A 21,900-nucleotide genomic window follows, 5' to 3' on the forward strand; every position below is an offset into this window, starting at 1 on the left:
TCGGACATCACTAATGGACCACGCTGTGTAGTACCTTTCTTTGGCTGAATTAATAACTTCCTCAGAATGCCTTATATAGACTCCAGCCATTGGTCCATCTAACCCAGCGTTGCATTGTCTGGCAGCCTCTTCCCAAGGTTTCAAGCAAATGTTTAAAGGCCTATTGCTTGAGAGCGTTTTTTTTTAGATGCCTGGATTGAGCCTAAGACCTTCTGCGTATGCTTTTCTTAAGTCCCATGGCCCTCCTCATGAAGGTGAAGGGTGGTGTAGTGGTTAAGAGCGGTGGTTTGGAGCGGTGGAGGCTGATCTGGCGAACCGGTTTGATTTCCCACTCCTCCACATGAGCGGCGGAGGCTAATCTGGTGAACTGGATTTGTTTCCCCACTTCTACACACGAAGCCAGCTGGCTGACCTTGGGCTAATCACAGCTCTCTTAGAGCTCTCTCAGCCCCACCCACCTCGCAGGGTGTCTATTGTGGGGGGGGGGAAGGGAAGGTGATTGTAAGCTGGTTTGATTCTCCCTTAAGTGGCAGAGAAAGTTGGCATATAAAAACTAACTTTTCTTCTTCTTCTTCTTCTAGTTAAGTAGTGCAGTACAAATGGGAACCAGGGCCTCCCTTTTCATTGTTGCCAGGGAAATAAATGTTTCCTTGTCTGCCTGGTGTCTGTTATACTCCCGGCAGTTTCTGTTTCTTTAAACGAATAATTTGTCAAATTAAAAAGGGAAAAGTTAAATGTCGTCTCCGTAGTTCAGCCCAAGTTGTTCTCTCTCTGCCTCTTTTTAAAATGTAATCGCCGCCCTTTCTATTTAATCTTTACCAACGACACCTGATTTTTTTTATTTTGCAGGAATAGTTTTAGTGGCCATAAATCCTTACGAACAGCTGCCCATCTATGGCGAAGATATCATCAATGCGTACAGCGGCCAGAACATGGGGGATATGGACCCACACATCTTTGCTGTGGCGGAGGAAGCGTACAAGCAAATGGCAAGGTGGGTGGAACGAGACTTCTTCGCTGTTCTAATCGTCTGAGGAAAGCAGAGTGGTTCTGCCAGGGATTTTGTATGTTAGTGGTGTCTTGTGACCCTTTTTCTTTTCCTTTTTCTTGTTTACTAAGATATTTTTTTAAATCAAACTGTCTGCTTAGTCTGACAGTTAGCTTTGGGTTCATTGGACTGGGGGATGTAAAATTCAGGGTTCATCTGGAAACCGCAGCCTGCATTTGGATCTGACCTGATTTAGAATGCCACCCGCTGCATGCTTAAACTGACTCCCCCTCCCCCAAGTACACAAGCATTTCATGAACCAGACGACAGATATGTAGCCAGGATATATGGCTCGTGGTGCAAGTTCTTTTGCCACGGTAGCTGGTAAGCCTGTTCTGTTAAACTGGGAGGTTTTACAGTGTCCCTGCCTTGCAGAAGGGGTTATGCTTCAGTCAAAGATTACGGTTAGGCTTTTTGCAGCAGCAGGGTTTGGCAAGAAGCTGCCGGAAGGCATGAGCGGCAGGAGGTCCGTGATCAGATCCCATGATTGGTTTTTGTTTTGACAGGTGTCTGTATCTCTTCCGCGGCTGGGCTAGCAGCAGCTTGGTGTCTGTGTGTGTGTGTGTGTTTGTGTAATTTAAATTGGGAAAATGGTACAGGGGAGGGGAGGATTAAAAAAAGACCTCTGCTGTGACCACCACCGCAAAAAAAAAATTGCAAGATCCGATCTCTGATCTCCCACTTCACCTTTGCTTCAGTTTCTCCATATCAGGATACTTTCTTGGCTTCTTTTTGGCACAGAATGGTCTCAGGGCACATGGTGCAGCTGCCTTTAGAGTTCAGTCTGGTTGTTGCTTGGATTCACATGAAGCTGCCTTATACTGAATCAGACCCTTCGTCCATCAAAGTCAGTTTTGTCTACTCAGACCGGCAGCAGCTCTCCAGGGTCTCAGGCAGGGGACTTTCACATCACCTACCTGCCTAGTGCCTTTAACTGGAGATGGCGGGGATTGAACCTGGGACCTCCTGCATGCCAGGCAGAAGCTCTGCCACTGAGCCACAGCCCCTCCCCAATTCAATCCTGTGAGCAGTGTCTTGAGGTCTATGATGGAAGAAAGACAGGATTTGATGCAATAAAGGTGTACATAAAAGATCTCCCTCCATGTCTGCTTTATCTCAGGCTCCTGAGAATATCTCAAAATCGTTCTGTTTGGTTATTATTTTAAATCCTGCCTTCATGAAACTCAAGGTGACTTGAAGGAGATTTCCAAGCGTTCTCCCATCAGGACGCTGTCCGCCTCTAGACCTGCTTAGCTGTGACCCGGCTGCGGCATCGTATGCCTTCCTTGGGACCTAGCCAGTGGCTGTTTTTTAAAAATTGTTTTTATTAAGGGATACAGAAAATAGAAAAGGAAATAGGGAGAAAAGGGTCACGTCTGCCGAGCTTTACAGAGTTTAAAATATCATCGTATCAAAATATCATCATTCATTTTAAGCATGAAATCGTTCTTATTTATGTTTTAAGCATGAAATCGTTCTTATTTATGTTTTAAGCATGAAATCGTTCTTATTTATGTTCACTAGATAGCTGAATAATTCTCTAGACTCTTTGTTTATAGTAAATATTCATGGCATGTGAATAATGATCATATAAAGGTTGCCATTTTGTCATAAATTCATCCATAGAGTTCATTTTTAACAAGTGAGTTAGTCTGGCCTTTAATGCAAAGTCCAAAAGTTTACTACTCCATTCCATGATATTCTGGTATTGTGTTAGATTTCCAATATCTGGTGTAGACTATTCCAGAAGTTGCATATTGATAAGAGTTCTTTATTAGCAGAATTGACTTCAGAAGGGGTTATACCCAAGAGCAAATATTTAGGCTCTAATTCAAAATTTACTTGCAGCGTTGTCTGAATTTCTCTAGGAATTTTTCGCCAGTAATTTTGACTTTTGGTGCAAGTCCACCATTGGCGAAAAAACATTCCTGTGGTTGGCTAGGGACCTAGGCAGTGGCTGCTGAGCGCTTTTGCATCTTTCAAGTTTCTGGTCAGTTGGTAGACGATGCATCTTCCACACTGTCTCCGAAGCGGAATTATCCCTTTTGAACTGTTGTTTCAGAAAAGAAGGTTTCTTCTTGGCGTGAAACAACTTCAGGAAGACATGGGTTGGTAACAATTAACAGTATTATGGTCAATTTATGAGTAGGGTCGCCGATGAGAGAAAGGCTTACTTAGGAACTGCAATTTACTTAAAATGGATTGGGAGAGGAGGAAGAGAATAAACTGCAAGACGGGAGCTTTTCTGTCTGCAGGCTGGCCATTGATAGATAATAGCACCAATAGAAAAGCAAAATTACAGGGAGAATGGCTTTGTGTGCATTTCCTGTGTGAATGCAGAGAACAGATTAGAGAACAGAATAGAGGCAAGGAAATAACTGAGAAAAGGGGAAAAACGTGCAATGAGTGGCACAGAAAGCGGACACCAGGGAGGTCGTTTTCTTATTAGATACAGCGTGCCTCTCATTCCTTGCTTTAAAAGCACAGACGGTGTTAAAATGGGATTAGAGAAATGTTTCGAGGGTAATTCCATCCAGGGGTGTTGGTTGTAGTGACTTGAACGAACTTCCAAGTTCGGAAGCAGTCTACCTCTTTTATTACCATTTGCTGCGGGACAACGTTGAGGGGAAATTCTGGACCTTATACCATGCTTTTGTTGGTCTTCAGAGGGCATCTGAGTGGCTGCTGTGGGAAACAGGATGCTGGTTAGATGGAACTTTTGTTGATACCCTTTCTTCATATTCTTAGTTTTATAAGTGACAGGAAATACTTGGATCTGAAAGTGCTGGATGTTTCCAAGATGGTAGAACTTTGCATGGAGCACAGGCTCCCTCAAGGACTTCCCTGAAATTTAAGATTGGTCAGTGAGGCTGTGCTTCCAAGACTGACATCTTTGTTAAGCAGGGTCTTCTCCTCCGAGGCAAGGGCATCTTATGATTGGGTGTTTTCCCGCTGCTTCCAGGAGGCAGGACCAAAGGAAACTTCCTGTCTCCTTGGCGGGAAGACCGCCCACTATCCTCAGTTTTAGTCCTGCCTTGCTCCGGAGAGCAGCGACCTTCCTTAGCTCTAGCTAATTCCTTTAAAAAAAAAAAAAAATCCTTTCCCTTTGTGCCTGTTCTTCCCTTGTTTGTCTCCCCGTTTTGCCGCCCCCCCCCCGTTTGTCTTCCCTCCTTTCCGCTACTGCGGATTAGCGAGGGGTTGAAGTAGTCGGCCAGGCATCCAAGATGGCCGACGCCACCACGGAGAGGGAGGACGATCTCCTCTCTGTGGAGGATTTTCAAGCCGGCGGGCTGGTCCATTCCGCCCAAGCCCCCTCCAATGACCGCAGTTGCGGATCGTTGGCCAGGGAGGGAGCCGCGGCGGCAATTTCGGCCGAGGAAGGAGAGCCTGCGCCTGCAAAGAAAAAGGCGCGAAAAACCGTGCCGAGGGCAGCGCCGCTCCCGGGCGCACAGAAAAGAAGGAGGCGCTCTAACAAGCCGAAGCTCGGCTCTTCCAAGCTCGCCCCATCAAAGCCGGCTCCAGCTCAGCCTGCAACCATGGTGCAGCCTTTGAACATCGGATTACCGGTAGGAGGGCTCCAGGCGGGAGGTGGCAACCCCCCCCCCTTTGAGTACTGTGGGAGAGGGGCAGACCTTTTCCAGCGAGGAAGCTAATGACCTGGTGAACTTAGCTCTACAGAGGCAATGGCAAGCCTTCCAAGCCTTTCAAATGAGGCTTCCCCCCCCTTCCCCTGGGTAGTTCAACAAGCTTCCCCACACCCTTCTTCCTCCTATTCTGCCAGCACAGATAGAGAGGATCTGGAACCTGCTCCCTCTACCTCTGCTAAGTGGCCCACTAAGGCGGCCAAGAAGGCCACAGTACAGTCCACGGTGCTTCAGGACGAGGACCCTTCCTCGGATGAGGATCAGTCCTTGGACCTAGTTGAACGCGAGGAGGGCGAATATGACTCACCCCGGCCTAGTTCCTGAGGATGGCGCTGGTTCCATCAAAGACCAACTAGATAGGAAAGCAGAATCATTGACTAGGAAGGCCCATGAGGCCGCTGCCTTGGCCATCCAAGCAAATGCAACTACCTCCATCTTCGCCAGAGCATCTTACCTCTGGATAAAGAAACTAATCCAGCTGGTCCCTCAGGAGAACCAACGTGTAGTTGCAGGTCTGGACAGAGTCCTCAAGGCAACTTTCTTAATGGCTGATGCCTCTTTGGACGCGATTTCCCTTTCAGCCAAGTCCATGGCATCGGTCACCTCAGTCAGAAGAGCTCTATGGCTCAGAGCCTGGCCTGCGGATTTCAAGGCAAAGTCTACCTTAATGGCCTATCCCATCCAAGAAGGGAGGTTATTTGGAGAAAAGTTAGACAAAATCCTAGTAGAAACTAGGGATAAAAGACATGTGATGCCTAAACAGTTGAGAAAGGACAATCGCCCATCTGGATATCAGTCCTTTCGTTCCCCCAGAGCTCCTTTCAGATACAGGTCAGAGTCCAGGAAAGCGCCTTGGAACAACAACAATAACTCCAACTCCCGGCCCTTTCGTAAGGGCGGCAGATTCCTCAGACAGGGTCAGCAAACCCGGTCGGATAAATCCGACAAGTTTGCTAAACCTAACACCCAATGACTCCAGTTCCCTCCCCATCGGAGGAAGGCTACAAGAGTTCGCAACAAGGTGGCAACAATCGAACCCCGACAACCGGACTATGCCAATTATCTCCCGGGGTTACCTCCTGGAATTTTCTACCCCACCCCCGGACCACTTCATTTCTTCCCCACTACCAGCCAAAAGGCAGAAACATCAAAGAACTCTAAAGCCATTCTCCATCTTCAACAGCTGGCAGCTATAGAGAAGGTTCCAACCCAGGAAAAGTTTCAGGGAGTGTATTCCATCTTTTTTACAGTCCCCAAAGCAAATGGGGACTGGAGAGCAATTTTGGATTTAAAATTTGTCAATCGCAGAATCCTGAAAAAGCGCTTTCGAATGGAAACAATGCGTTCCATTGTGGAATCTCTCCTACCAGGTACCTACATGACGGCACTGGACCTAAAAGAAGCCTACCTTCATATCCTTATCCATCCTATTCACAGGCGATTCCTCCGCTTTACATATGCCCAGGAACACTATCAGTTCCGGGCACTTCCCTTTGGTCTTTCCTCAGCGCCCCAAGTCTTCTCCAAGATCCTCATCACCATCGTGGCAACCCTCAGACAGGAGTCTATCCAAGTCCACCCCTATCTGGACGACATCCTGATATGCGCGCAATCCCGGGACCAGTCCCTGGCGGATACCGCAAGAGTGGCACAGATCCTGCAGGAACACGGATACATCCTCAACTTGGAGAAAAGCTCTCTGGAACCCTCCCAGATCATCATCCACCTCGGAGTCCAGATAAACTCAACCACGAACAGCCTTTCCCTACCACAGAAAAGAATCCACAAGATAATCATCCTAGCCAGAGCCGCTATTCTGAACAGAAGATCCAGTTTGAAGGCTCTAGCAAAACTCATGGGTCACATGGTCTCATGCATAAACATCGTGCCATGGGCAAGATTCCACCTTCGCCCCCTCCAGTGGCTGCTCCGACCTTTTCAAAGTCACATCACCCGCAAGACACACAAATTAATCCAAGTGCCCTTTTCAGTGAAACACAGCCTCCAATGGTGGACCAATCCATCCAATCTCGGCAAAGCCCTGAAGTACCTCCACGAAGATCCGCTTCAAGTCTTCACGGACGCCAGTCTGGAAGGTTGGGGAGCGACTCTCAACTCCAAGGTAGCGCAAGGTCGCTGGTCGGCGGAGGAAAAGAAGCTCCATATCAACCTCCTGGAGCTTCGGGCAGTTCGGCTAGCCTTGCGGGCATTCACAAGGGACATTCAACACCATCACGTCCTCGTACGCTCGGACAACATGACCACGAAGGCGTATATCAACAAGCAGGGAGGGACCAGGTCCTCGGCCCTTCACCAGGAGGCATCCCTGATTTTCAAGTGGGCACAGGCCAATGTACAATCGTTAAAGGCGGAGCACATCAGCGGAATTCTGAATACCCGAGCGGATTGGCTAAGCCGACAAGCTGTGGAAGAGGGAGAGTGGTCCTTGGACCAGATGACCTTCCAAGCCATCACAGACAGGTTCGGACAGCCCGAAATAGATCTTTTCGCGTCGAACTTCAACCACAAGACCCCCCGGTTCTTTTCCAGATACTTCCACCCAAGAGCAGAAGGAACGGATGCACTTCTCCTTCCCTGGCCTCAGGGACTTCTGTTCGCCTTCCCACCGATTCCAATTCTTCCCAGAGTCCTGCGCAAGATTCGACAGGAGAGGGCCACGGTTCTTCTAGTGGCTCCCTTTTGGCCGCGCAGACCCTGGTTCGCGGCTCTCCGAAGTCTCTCCATCCGCGAACCCTGGAGGATCCCAACCACCCCAACCATGCTTCAGCAGGGCCCTCTGACGCATCCAAAGCCCCAGTGGTTTTGCTTGACCGCTTGGCTCTTGAGCGCTCAAGACTCCTAGCATGTGGATACTCACAAGAGGTGGTGGGCACCATCCTGGAAGCTCGCAAACCTTCGACGCGACGTATATACACTGCATCCTGGAAGGCCTTTGTCAGATGGGGACAGAGAAAGAAAATAAACCCCTTAAACCCAGGAGTTACCGGAATCTTGGAGTTTCTACAGGAGGGCGTAAGACTGAAGTTATCAGCCTCAACTCTCAAGCGTCAGATCGCGGCCATCTCCACGGTCGTCCCTTCTGTTGAGGGCGTTCCTACCTCTCAGCACAGGGACATCTCTGCCTTCCTAAAAGGCGTCACCCACATATGCCCTCCGACCATCCACCGCTTCCCCACCTGGAAGCTGAACCTAGTATTAAAGGCCCTCACCTCAGCTCCATTCGAACCCTTGCGGCAGGTTCCCCTTCAGTTCCTTCGGATGAAGGTACTATTTTTGACGGCTATCACCTCGGCCCGCAGAGTTTCAGAGCTCAGAGCCCTTTCAATCCACAAGGGCTTATGTACATTCCATAAAGATAAGGTCGTCTTAAGGCTGGATCCAGCCTTCCTTCCAAAAGTAAACTCCTCCTTCCACAGAGCCCAAGACATTTCTCTGCCATCCTTTTGCCCAAAACCTTCTTGTCAAGCAGAAAGATCATGGCACACCCTGGATCTTCGCAGGGCTATCCGCATCTACATCGATAGGACAGAAGAATTCAGGAAGTCTGACTCGATGTTTATTAATATTTCCAATCCCAACAAGGGGTTAAGAATGTCGCCCGCTTCCATAAGCTACACTCTGCATAGGTGCATTGTTGAAGCCTACAAAGCTGCCAAGGTCACTCCTCCAACAGGAATCACCGCTCATTCCCTTCGCAGTTCAGCAACCTCAGCGGCGTTCAGCAGACAGGCCTCGCTTGACGAAATTTGCCGTGCGGCCACCTGGTCCACCATTAACACATTCATCAAGCACTACAGGATTAACACCTGGTCATCTGCTCAGGCGGCCTTTGGACGCAGGGTCCTTCAACACGTGCTGGAAGAAGTCTGACCCACCCTCTCTGGGAGCTCTAGAAGGTCCCAATCATAAGATGCCCTTGCCTCGGAGGAGAAGGATGCCTTGGTTCTTACCGTGAAGGCTCTTTCTCTTACGAGGCGAAGGGCATCTGGCCCACCCAGATGTAATTCCTACACTTCTGAAGACCAGGTCGCTCCTTGCTTTATTAATCAATGGACCACGAAAGGACACGAGGCTCACACGGCCGATACCTGACTTCTTAGCACTCAACCAGTGCGAATGAACTAGTAATCCTCAAGTTTTTGTCCGCCCGTTGGCGGCCCAGTTACCACGTAACCCTCCGGGGTTATTTAGGTTCACTGTTCAATGTTTTTTAAACACTCCTGTTTCCTTCCTTACCTGTGTACTCCTCTCACTGTTTGTTTAGCAATTCTCTAGAAGCTAGGCAAGCCAGTAACTGAGGATAGTGGGCGGTCTTCCCGCCAAGGAGACAGGAAGTTTCCTTTGGTCCTGCCTCCTGGAAGCAGCGGGAAAACACCCAATCATAAGATGCCCTTCGCCTCGGAAGAGAAAGAGCCTTCACGGTAAGAACCAAGGCATCCTTCTTGGTAAGGAGACATACCACCCTCAGAAAGGGTGGGCAGTTCCTTCAGCCGAGAGCAGATCCCAGGGAGTTGGGCTTAGAGCACACACCTTCTCCTGGCCTTGCTCCCTTTGCTCTGATTTGTGATGAAGGCTAGAGGCCAGGATGGGATTATGTCTGAAGAAGAAGAGGAGGAGGGGTTGATTTTTATATGCTGACTTCCTCCACCACTTAAGGAAGAATCAAACCGGCTTACAACAGAGAGAGCTCTAAGAGAGCTGTGACGAGCCCAAGGTCACCCAGCTGGGAGCCAGTGTGGTGTAGTGGTTTGGAGCGGTGGAGTCTGATCTGGAGAACCGGGTTTGATTCCCCACTCCTCCTCATGAGCGGCAGACGCTAATCTGGTGAACTGGATTTGTTTCCCCACTCCTACACATGAAGCCAGCTGGGTGACCTTGGGCAAGTCACTCTCAGCCCCACCTACCTCACAGAGTGTCTGCTGTGGGGAGGGGAAGGGAAGGTGATTGTGAGCCGGTTTGAGTCTCCCTTAAGTGGCAGAGAAAGTCGGCATGTAAAAATCAACTCTTCGTCTTCTTCTTCATTTGTAGGAGTGGCGAAACCAACCCAGTTCACCAGATTAGCATCCACCGTTCATGTGGAGGAGTGGGGAATCAAACCCGGTTCTCCAGATTAGAGTCCACTGCTCCAAACTACCGCTCTTCACCACCACACCTCACTGTTGTCTGCAACAACTATTGGGCTGTGGAACAAATGGCCAGGGTAGATTGTAGGATTCCACTCCATGCTGACGTAATTACTTCTGCTAAGTGGAAAAGAGCACCCCTTGGAGAACAACTGTTTGTAATGAAAGGCATAAACTTTTGCCAGTTGTCTCCTTCTGGCCAAAGTTTAGGGCTCCTCCACGCTTTTTGGAAAGAAATGCGTATTTATTTCACAAGAAAATGGAAAGCAGCCTGTTAAAGCCACGGAGGCATCTAAGCCTGGATGGAGGCGGGGGACAAGTCTGAAAGGACTGTGGAACATGCACAATGAACGCTTCTTGTTCGGTGTGGATATTCAGTACAGAATAGACAGCACTAGTTTATTCTGCTTATATAGAGTCACTCTGTGCCAAGAACTTGCCAGATGGTTTCGGGAAAGAGTGTCCTTTCTTTTCTTTAAAGTGTATATTCCTCATTGGGACATAACCCCTGAAGTGGCTTTAAACAAGATCAAAATTGAAATCACAATGTTTAGTGACATGCAAGATGGGACAGACCATCAAAACAAAAACCCATGTGTAAAGAAATCAAAGAATAAGTCAGCTGAGCAAATAACATCTACAATTCAATGCTGGCAGAAACTAGAACTAAGCATCAACAGAATATACCACCAGCAGCAGCACTGTGAACACAAACCAGCTCAGATAACCTGGTGATATTTATTGCTTATTGGCATTGGAGTGGATAGCATTTTAATCCATTTTATCAAAAGTTTAGCTTCTCATGGTGAGACTAGTACTATGCCTAGCTGGGACATTTAGTAGCAGAGAGGGGCCATGGCTCAGTTTGTAGAGCATTTGTTTGGCATGCAGAAGGCCCCAGGTTCAATCCCTGGCATCTCCAGTTCAAGAGGCTAGGCAAGTTGGTGATGTGCAGGACTTCTTCCTGAGATTCTGGAGAGCTGCTGCCAGTCTGAGTAGACGATACTGACTTTGATGGACCAAGGGGCTGATTCAGTATCAGGCAGCTTCATGTGTGTTCACATGTCAGAATGACCAGGGCTCAGATATACCAGTAATGCAAGGTACTGGAGATGCCTTGCTCGTAATGCATGTTGGGGATTGAGCTAAAGTTAGAACATGAAATATGGGATGAACATGCTTGCTAACTTTCTTTCTAGTATCTCAGTCTCCTTCCCCCTTTGAAAAACCGGTGTAGGAATTGAACAGGATTTGAACTTCAAATAGCAAGTTGGTTGTTAGCAAGTTGGCTCTCGTTCACTGTGATCTCCCAAGTGCCCAGTCAGTATTCTGCTGTGGTATGGTGTGGTGTGCGTGCTTCTCCTGGCTCCTTCCAAAAAGGGCGTGGGGGGTTGAGTTGGTACATGTGCTTGAAGTGCAAAATGTTGTTCTCAGTATGCTCACCAGACATTAATTCTAGTATCTGACTCTTCAAAGGAAAGAACACATTGCATTGCATTTTGTATTCCCCCCCCTTTTGAAAATGGGTGTTCAGGAGAAGCTGATGTTCAGCTTAATGCAGGTAGGTGCTGAACTGGCATTTCCCACTCCACTCATTTATTGTCACTTCCGTGAATAACTTGAGCTTGATTGCGCATCTGTCCTTCTGCAGCCATGAGTGCAATCTAGTGGACCTTCCAAGTCTATGATTCTATGCTGCAGGGATGTTGGGCCCTTGTCTGCGGGAAACTCTGCTAGTGCTTGTTGAGTAATGGTGAGAGAAATGAAGACTGTCTAGGAGTAACACACAGAGATGCAGTGTTGGAAAACTCCTTTGAAACGTTTTGGTATAAGGAGCTTATGAATGCAAACATTTGCTGTTCCAAAACAGAAACTAGCATATTTAAAAGCAGAGGAAGTTTGGGTATCTAAATCTAAAAACAGAGACGGCAAATGTTTACAAGATTTCTTAAATACAGCATTTGCATCTGTTTTTGCTTCACTTTGTCTCCTGCACGCGTGTTCTCCTGCACACTGCTTCGGAGAACAGTGGAACCAACCCGTTTCTATTTCAGAGATGAGCGGAACCAGTCGATCATTGTGAGTGGAGAATCCGGAGCTGGAAAGACCGTCTCTGCTAAGTACGCTATGAGATATTTTGCCACCGTAAGTGGGTCTGCCAGTGAAGCTAATGTCGAAGAGAAAGTGTTGGCTTCCAATCCTATAATGGAGGTAAGAGAGAGGAGGATTGCGGAAAGGTGAGGTCAAGGGCAATCGCCTGGGGTGCTTATATGGAGGACCCCCATCCCCAAGCAGTACTGTGTCCGTGTTTGAAATGATCAGATCCTTTTCCTTTTAAGGCAGGAAAGTTGAAATGAAACTGTAGTTCAGAGGTCATTGCCAAACCAGGTTATTTGATGCTTGTTTTAATGTGTTCTAGTGAGCTAAACCCAACGTCCAGTGTGTGAATCTGGGACTTGCTCCCAGTCTCTACTGTATATACGGCTTTCAGGGACAAGTATCATCCGAACAAACCCTAAGAGTTGGAACAGTCATTTTATTGGCACCTGTTATTGAACCAGGTTCATTTCTAAGTTATGTAGACCTCTGAAAAAGGGTCTAGTTCAACAGGCTCTTCACCTCTCTTGTGTGTATTGCTTCTACCTTTAATAGACAATTAATTTTATTATTTTCTTTGCCCTTATCTGCCTTTTTACTTTTAAACCTGCATACGATATTGAAATCTTATCACAATTAAATAAATATCAGTATGCTATCAGACTAGGAAAGTCCATTCCATACAGCCCAGACCAATATTTAGAGACGTGATCACTCTGCCAATAGATACCATTATTTTCAGTATACAGAATTTTCATGGAAAGGACCAGTTTCTAAAACATGCAACCCAAACACTGTTTCTCTCTTAATAACTTCAATATATATCTCTCCCTTTCCCCCTTGATTTATTCCTTGGTGCCCAAACAAATTCAGAGATGATGTTATCTGTCAATGCAACTTTAGCGCAGGTGGTTTTGATAGATGGCACCTGACAAGGTAATTGTGCCTGGTTTGCCGTGTTGTGTAGAACTTCAGAATAATCCTCCTAAATGCTTAGGAGCACTGAGTGGGCTGATGAGTGGGTGTGTGCTTTCACCTTTGCCTCCTTGTGTGAAGTGATTCTACCCTTGACAGTTTCGGGAGCAAAGCCGCGGGGGGAAGGTTCAGCTCAGAGGTTCACTTTTACTAGGGATAGAGTCTTTCCTGCACTGACTGTCTTGTTGCCTTAAACAGATATGTTTGCATGTGTCGTTCTGGTTCCGCCCCCCTTTCTATAATCCTAGCCCAACTGCATTATTTTGTCTTACTAGGAGTCTTTGCTGTTAGATTCAGATGTTAAATCTTGTAATCCACCTACTGACTGAAAAGTTGCGTTCTTATCATGCTTGTAATACAACTTGGGTCCCAGTGAGAAAGGTGGAGTATAGATGAAAATAATAATAATAATCAGCTTGTAAAACCCACATAGGCTTTTCTGCAGATCTGTTGCCACTATTGCCTAAATTCTGTCCCAAACTTGTGCTTTTAGAGAGCTGCTGTTAAGATTTAAGTTCAGTACCACTTTTAGTGTACAGTTACATTCTTGTCTGCTTAGCCTCACCTCACCCCTATAGGTTTGATTGCAGAAAACTTTCCCAGTGCCTGCCATGCTTTTGAACCTGAGACAACCAACTTTGTTCCCTAAACCTCGGAATGAACCCTTTATCTCTCATTTACAGTCTATTGGCAATGCCAAAACCACACGGAATGACAACAGCAGTCGTTTTGGGAAGTACATTGAAATTGGCTTTGATAAGAGGTATCGAATCATTGGTGCTAACATGAGAACTTACCTGCTGGAAAAATCAAGAGTGGTGTTCCAGGTACAATGCATGTACATTTTATTTGGGGTTGGGAAAGTGGGAAACTGCATTATAAAAATAATACCACAAGGGCAAACGTTCTGGGTTTTCTGGAGGAGTGTCACAGTCGTGTGCTTACATCTAGGTGAGCTACAGAGGAGGAGGATTGAGGGGCACGAAAACATGATGGGAACGGTCGAAGAATTTCAGGAGAAATGGGCACTTTATTTTGAATATATGAAGTAGAAATTAGAATTTAGTAATACTAGTAAAGAAGGGTGGAGATATAGTAATAAATATAAGCACACCAATATCAAAGTAGCTGAAATATTGTGTTTATGTCATCAAGTCTAGAGTAGCAGATGAAGAATAAAAGTGAAGCATAGATTGCAGAAAAAAGAACTGTATTAAGTATTAAATATTAAGTATAGCTTTTATAGTCAGCTTGGAAAGTAGAGCAAACATGGATATTGGATTTAAGTAGACTAATGATTAAATAAATGTTCAGTTTGACATGAGTACTGATTCAAAATGAACTCCCCGAAAGACTGTTCACGTTGTATATTGAGAAAGTATGTATGTATGTTTGTTTGTATCTCTTTGAGAATTTTAAATTGAGAGAGAGAGAGAGAGAGAGAACATTTTATGATGGCAGCAGATAGAAGTAACAACGATGTCTAGCAGCTTGGCTATGAGTGCGTGGCCATTGTACATCTCATTAGCAATGCTAAAAAATGGCAACACACTGCACAATAGTTCCACTGAAGTATTTGCCTTTTCATTGGAAAACCTGCCTGGATGAAGGGGGGGGAGAACAGGGAACACTTCTCTTTTCTGGGTTCAGATGTAACAACAAATCGTGGTTTTGCAAACTATGGTTTTGACAAACTGTGGTTTGAGATGTCACTCCCACCCTTGGAAGCTTACCTGACCATGGAGAAGGGAGTGTGGAGTGAGCAGAAAATGAAACTGTCACTTGGCAGCTGTCACTTGCAGTTATTATCCAGAGCACTCACTCCTTTCATCTTGAGGCAGGCCACAGCCTCGACTCAATTCTCCACCTCTTGTTTTTATGTTTAAAGAAAAATGGCATCTGGAGATCTGACCAGTGACCTATTACAGTGTTTATGTTTAATCTCTCATGTTAAGAAAAGAAAAAAAAAAACCCCAAAGTGTTTATTTTGGGATGTGTTGGATGCAGCTAATACAGAAGGGTGAGGGGGTTCTTGATTGCCCCAGCATACGCTACATGGAAATGCTGGAGGTGGCACCCCGTTTCTTTCATCTTTAGTACGTCCTGTCCCGTCCCGTCCCCCCGGTTGTTGGTACATTTTGATGCTCATTTACACCTCAAGCTGTTCATGTTTATTCATCCTCAGTGACCTTTTCCCGGATGAAATTTGGGAGTAAACAGGTCGGTTAAATGAACTGAGGACTGTGTTTGGGTGGATTATTTCTTATTCCTAGAGATCTAATGCGATCCATGTTACTTCAATTTCCATTTACTTCTTGACTAACCTATCAAATGGAGTTGTCGATTTCACAGAAATGACCGATATTTCTTCTTCTTTTTTTGAAGGCAGAAGAGGAGAGGAATTATCATATCTTCTACCAACTCTGTGCTTCTGCGACATTGCCCGAATTTAAAACGTTGCGATTAGGTATGAAGTTTGCATCTACCTTATTCTATGATTTGGCATGTTAACAAAACCTTTGCTAAAGTGTTGGCTGTTAAAGAATCACCTTTGTTTTCTACCGATCATGTGCTTTTCTAAAACGGTTATGCCCTGGAACTTGTACTCTGTAAAAAGGAATGAAACTTACTCCTGTGTGTGTGATAAGCTGTTGCTATCTTTGAACACACAGGGAGTTGTCACATTATTAATACAGACATATCGTGGGGCAGAGTGTTAAACTGCAGTGCTGCAGTCAAAAGTTCTGCCCGCAACCTGAGTTCGATCCCAACAGAAGTCGGTTTCAGGTAACCGGTTCAAGGTTGACTCAGCCTTCCACCCTTCCCAGGTCGGTAAAACGAATATCCAGCTTGCTGGGGGGAAAGTGTAGATGACTGGGGAAGGCAATGGCAAACCACCCCATAAACATATTCTGCCTAGTCAACGTCAGGATGTGGCTTCACCCCATGGGTGACCTTTACCTATAAGGTCCCTTTGGATGTGTGAACTCATTTGTGCCTTTAGCTCAGAATTGTCAACTTTGACCAGCCATGGTTCTTCAAGGTCTCAAGCAGCAGTCTTCTGATTGCCCCAGGCTCTTGCTGCCTTTATACTTGAAGATGCCGGGCTGAACCTGGGACATTCTTCATGTAAAACACAGTCCTTCTTGCTGAGCTCTAGTTTCCCTCCTTTCCATCCAAATCTCAGACCCTTTGAATCTTCACCGTGAAAATTCCTAGGACACCTTCATTTGAAACATGGACCTTGGGGGAGATGAGCCCTAAGAACTCTCGACTTCAGATTTCCTCTTGTAACGTCAATCTCCAAGTCTCACTTTGTGTTACCAGTCTTTCCCGGCTAACACTCGCAGACTTGCATGTGAAATTCTTCTTGGTATGTATGTACTGTTTGTTTTTTAACAGGGAATGCAAACTGTTTTCATTATACAAAGCAAGGGGGCAGCCCTGTGATCGACGGGATCGACGACACCAAGGAGATGCTGAACACCCGGCGGGCGTGCACTTTGCTAGGTAATTCTCAGGAGCGCATCCCTTTTCCTCAGAGACCATTGGCCACTGTAGTTACCAGCTCGGTAGTACGATATGAATTCTTTAGCAAATAATTTTAGAAAGATGAGTGTATACATGAGATCCAATCCCATGCAGAATCCCTGCCTCCTGCCTCCCACAGCCACCCCAAAGTGCCTCTGCCCCCCAAAATGAGGGTGGGAAAGAGAACAGTCAGGAGCCTCATGAGAGGGGGAAACCGGGCCGGCCTGTGCAAGTCAACAATCACTAACAAAATGAATTACTATTATTGTTTGTTAGATTTTTATCCCGCCCTTTCCCGACCAGGGCAGATAGACTTATAGATTGAGAGCCAGAACAGGCGTAACGCTGGCAGCATCTGTGGTTGGACCTTCTCGGTCTTTTTCAAACAGTGTCCTGGTCTGGATTGGGGCTGTGGTTTGGGAGAAGGAGCTGGTTACTTCCACCTCTGCGGGGTTTGACCAAGTGAAAATCCTCACGTGCCTCTATTAGTCTTTGAAGGAAAACAGACAGTTCCAAGGTTAACCATGAAGGATGTGTGAGTGCGTGTGTCTGTGGGAGGGGTTGCTTTGACTAACGGAGCTGTGCAGAAGGGTAAAACCCCATCTCTCCTACACACTGGTCTTAATCTGAATCGGGGCCCCTGTGAAGCAGCTTTTAAAAATGCTGGGAAGATCCAGTAGTAGAACTCCCGGCATCAAGGCTAAGACACTCCCCAGACTTTTAAAAACCAAGAGCCACTCTTCTGCTGTCACATTGGAACACTTTGCCATTCCTGTTTAAATTTCTCTCTTTCTTTCTTGCCTTGATGTGTTTTTCCCTTACAACCACTTAGGATAAACATGCTGAACATAACATGCTTGGCATAAACAAAAAAACTACATGTATTCTGTGTGTTTTGGTAGTTTGCCTGCAAAGTCCTGACATCTCTTCTCTCCATCAACTATGTTGGCTTGTTCGTAATTTCTTCCGCATCACCTTGTTTTCCTTTTTTCCTACTGGAAAGAAAAGGTTTGTTAGGTTGCAAGCCGGTCCCTTTATTAATAGTCCGGCACTTACTTTTTCACATAGGCCCTTAAGTATAAGAGAGCCCGATCAGAGCTGCACACGTTAATTGAAGCGCGATAGATTTATTCAATTGCTTATATTGGCTGTAAAGACTCCTAAACCTTTTAAATAAATGATTGCCCTGTGATATTATTCTGATATATGTTGCTTCCCAGGGAGAATGGCAGTTCTAATTTAGTAAGCCTTTTATCGTTCCACGTAATGGGATGTAGCAACGATTTAGGGGTGTTCCCATTAATGAAGCCCTAAATGTTTTATGGCACATCTGTCTCCCGGTGCTATCGGATACAAAAGCCGATCATATCTCATGGTATGTGGGTGACAAGCATTCAAACTTCAGGGTCCTGGGGGTGGGGGACCCTGGCCCAGCGGGGTCAAAGACCAGCCGCACAATCCAGGGCAGGCAAGGGTCGGCTTTTGCAAATGGAGGCCCAAGGTTCAGAAGGACCAGAAACAGGCCAAGGCGAGCAGGGAGAGCAGGAGCTTCTCCCAGCAAGATGAGATGCACAAAGGATGAGATGCACACACTTAAGAAGTAAGCCCTGAGGCTGGGGCTTTATAAGGCCTGCCGGACAGGGATTGGTCCTGGGGGAACAGCTGACGAATGCACAGTCAGGTGGCGTGGTTGGTAGTTAAGCAGTGCTCTTGAAATTAGGTGCTGTGGAGCACAGGCAGGATGGTGCTGCTGCAGTTGTCTTGTTTGGGGGCTTCCTAGAGGCACCTGATTGGCCACTGTGTGAACGGACTGCTGGACTCGATGGGTCTTGGTCTGATCCAGCAGGGCTTTTATGTTCTTGTGAGCATGTCTATTATATGGGGTGCCGTGAAACACAGGCAGGATGCTGCTGCAGTTGACTTGCTTGTGGGCTTCCTTGAAGCACCTGGTTGGCCTCTGTGTGAACAGACTGCTGGACTTGATGGGCCTTGGTCTGATCCAGCAGGGCTTTCCTTATATTCTTATGTTCTTAAATATCAGAACTTACCTGTACAATTTGTGGCATAAACACAGTACTGGTGGCACTGGAAATTCGGACACCGTAGCTTGGCAGCTGAGAGTTAGATTCCCTCCATAATGGGATGGTTCAACGTGCATGTTTGAACATCTGCACTGAGAGACGGGTGTGAGTGATTACCCCTTTGTTCTGTAATGGCCACAGCTTTTTGTTTTCCTTGTTATGCTTGTTAAGATGTCTTCAGTTATTGCTCTTTGTGTTGCTGCCTTTAGAAAGGTGTTTTGATGCATCCTCACTCCCTCCCCCACCAGGTATCTCTGATTCCTATCAGATGGGAATTTTCCAAGTCCTTGCTGCTATTCTTCACCTGGGCAATGTGGCATTCACATCTCGAGATGCTGACAGCTGTACAATACCAGTGAGTTCCGAACCAGATTAGAAATGTTGTATATAAAAAGTCTTCGATCGCCTTGGCTGGGTTTGGGGTTGTACTCCTGTAGCTGTGCTGCAAGCATTCAACCAATTGTCACTTTCTCTGCTGTTCTGAACCCTCTCCTTTCAACCCTGCAAAAATCTTTTTCAGATACCTTCTTCCCTTTTATGTCTTCGTACGAGCATTGGGGAGGGGCTGTGGCTCAGTGGTAGAGCATCTGCTTGGCATGCAGAAGGCCCCAGGTTCAATCCCCGGCATCTCCAGTGAAAGGGACTAGGCAAGTAGGTGATGTGAAAGACCTCTGCCTGAGACCCTGGAGAGGTGCTGCCGGTCTGAGTAGACAATGCTGACTTTGATGGTCTGGTTCAGTATAAGGCAGCTTCATGTGTTCATTCTTCATACCAGTTCACAACAGACCCCTTTAAAAGAACAATGTCTTTTTGAAGAAAAGTGTGTCTTGCTTGGAAGAACCTTGCAGGAAGTAAAAGTGGTTTTTTGTTGTCTCATGGCTATCGGAAGGCAATCTTGTGATACTTCAGGAGCTTGGGTAGAAATTCTGTTTACTTTTCTAGATGCCCGATTAACCTCCGATAAATCCTGAAGTCAACACTGACCCTGGCAAGTGGGAATAGGAGAATTCTAATGGGGACTAATGTGTTTTGAACACATAAACACATGAGGCTGCCTTCTTCTGAATTAGAACTTTGGTCCCTCAAAGTCAGTATTGTCTACTCAGACTGGCAGCAGCTCTCCAGGGTCTCAGGCTGGGGTCTTTCACATCACCCACCTGTTTTACCAGACACTTTCTTTGTGTTCATTTAAAAACAAGGACCACTATTCATATGGACTACTTCTAAAACTACTTCCCATTGGGAAATTATTAACAGAGGTGCTGCTGGCAGAAAAATTTGGGATCTCAAACCTAAGGAAATGATTTTCGTTGTTGTAGCCCAAGCATGAACCCCTCAGCATCTTCTGCGATCTCATGGGAGTGGAGTACGAACAGATGGCTCACTGGCTTTGCCACAGGAAGCTCGCTACAGCTACTGAGACCTACATCAAGCCAATTTCCAAACTGCAGGCCACCAACGCCAGGGATGCTCTTGCCAAGCTCATCTACGCGAATCTCTTCAACTGGATTGTAGATCACGTGAACAAAGCCCTGCATTCGACCCTGAAGCAGCACTCTTTCATTGGCGTCTTGGACATCTATGGGTGAGTGTTGTCCCTTGAGATCAAGGAATAAAATCTGTGAGCGGTCACTTCATCCAGCATGGTGATGCTTCTCGGGGCGGTTGAAGCATCAAGGGGGAGGGCTGCTTGCATGTGTGAATGTGCCATCACTGATTAAACACCAGACAGGAGGAAATGTTCATAGCCTGACATCATATCAGGGATCCTTTTCAGTTCATGTATTCAGCCATTAAACAGCATCTTGGCACGTGCAAATTTTAGACTACTGTTTGCTAAAACTGGTGTGAATGTTGTGGATGTCGGTATGCTGTCCAGGTTAGATTCCCTTGGCGTTGAGATACTCTGGGAATAAAGACCTGCCACTGCGGTGGAAGGCAAGAGTGTGGAAATTGCATCTGTTCAGTTCTGCAGCTGAGAAGCTGATAGCCTTGATTGTCTGGTCTTATTCATGTCATTAGCTAGAATCATAGAATTGGAAGGGACCACCAGGGTCATCTAGTCCAACCCTCTGCACAATGCAGGAAATTCACAACTACCTCCCCCACACACACCCAGTGACCCCAACTCCGTGCCCAGAAGATGGCCAAGATGCCCTCCCTCTCATGATCTGCCTAAGGTCATCGAATCAGCATTTCTGACAGATGGCCATCTAGCCTCTGCTTAAAAACTTCCAGGGAAGGAGAGCTCACCACCTCCCAGGGAAGCCTGTTCCACTGAGGAACCGCTCTAACTGTTAGAAAATTCTTCTTGATGTCTAGCAGAAGCTGCTTTGGTTTAACGTCAACCCGTTGGTTCTGATCCAACCTTCTGGGGCAACAGAAAACAACTCGGCACCCTCCTCTACATGACAGCCCTTCATGTATTTGAAGATGGTTATCACCTGATGAATGACAGTGCAATGGTCAGAAAGGAAGAGTTCATCCAAGATCCTGCAAGCAGAGCCCCAAATGGTTTGGGGTAATGAGAAGGAATTTCTGGCCTAGAGTCTGGAATAACTATTTCTCATCTTCGTGTCTTCTGTGCAGTCTCACATGGGAGTACGCAGACCAGCCTGAGAGCTTATATTTTCAAAGCTTCACATTATATTTCAGGGGGATTAATTTTATGGTTATCTCATTGGTAGCCTCTGTTGTCCCTCGCTTGATGATCCTGGTTTCGTCTTGCTGGCAATATTCCAATTCGACAAGTATTGCGGCCAGCCTTTCTAAGCCCCTTTCCCTTACCACATGTTGTCATAACTGGATTTTTACTACATAGCTCCTATTAGGAGAAGATCCTCAGTTTACTCTCCAAACTGCCAAGTTCTGCACTGTTGCTATTAAAATATGCAGAACTTTATTAGAGAATGATTGTTAGAATATTTTACAATTTTATTAATTTTAAGGTGATAATTTTAACCAGGGGTTGTTTTTATTGATCTTACACCTTTGTTTGTTCGGGCAGTCTGTGATTGTGCGGTTCAAAACGATTGAGACTGGAAATTTTGATGTGTTGGCATGTGATTGGTCAGTTGACTGTATTAGTAAATTTGATTGAAAATTTAATAAATTTGATACTACATAGCAAAAGCTGCCAAGCCATTCTCTTTACTACTTTGTTTTTTCAGGTTTGAAACATTTGAGATCAACAGCTTTGAACAATTCTGTATCAATTATGCCAATGAGAAACTGCAGCAGCAATTCAACATGGTAAGTGAGAAACAGCGGCCCTGTCTATCTGTGTGGTCTGCCCCACCTACAGTTTTTGCTAACTGGATCCTTCGGGTTATGGGTGTGTCCTCACCAGCTGTGCTTCCTAGGATATATCTCCAGCGTGC

The 21,900-nt window shown here is 46.2% G+C and overlaps 1 protein-coding gene across 1 annotated transcript in view; it reads left to right on the forward strand.

Annotated features, from left to right (window-relative positions):
• The window catches only part of MYO5A (myosin VA), a 98,711-nt gene that overhangs the window by 27,492 nt on the left and 49,319 nt on the right, over positions 1-21,900 (forward strand). The window contains exons 4-11 of the mRNA XM_056865934.1: positions 850-994; positions 11,891-12,047; positions 13,592-13,735; positions 15,294-15,375; positions 16,311-16,418; positions 18,769-18,875; positions 19,840-20,105; positions 21,691-21,772. Of these exons, the coding sequence (XP_056721912.1) occupies positions 850-994; positions 11,891-12,047; positions 13,592-13,735; positions 15,294-15,375; positions 16,311-16,418; positions 18,769-18,875; positions 19,840-20,105; positions 21,691-21,772 (1,091 nt within the window). The remainder of the gene's footprint in view (positions 1-849; positions 995-11,890; positions 12,048-13,591; positions 13,736-15,293; positions 15,376-16,310; positions 16,419-18,768; positions 18,876-19,839; positions 20,106-21,690; positions 21,773-21,900) is intronic.

Source organism: Euleptes europaea, chromosome 20, assembly GCF_029931775.1.
Source record: "Euleptes europaea isolate rEulEur1 chromosome 20, rEulEur1.hap1, whole genome shotgun sequence".
Lineage (NCBI taxonomy): Eukaryota > Metazoa > Chordata > Lepidosauria > Squamata > Sphaerodactylidae > Euleptes > Euleptes europaea.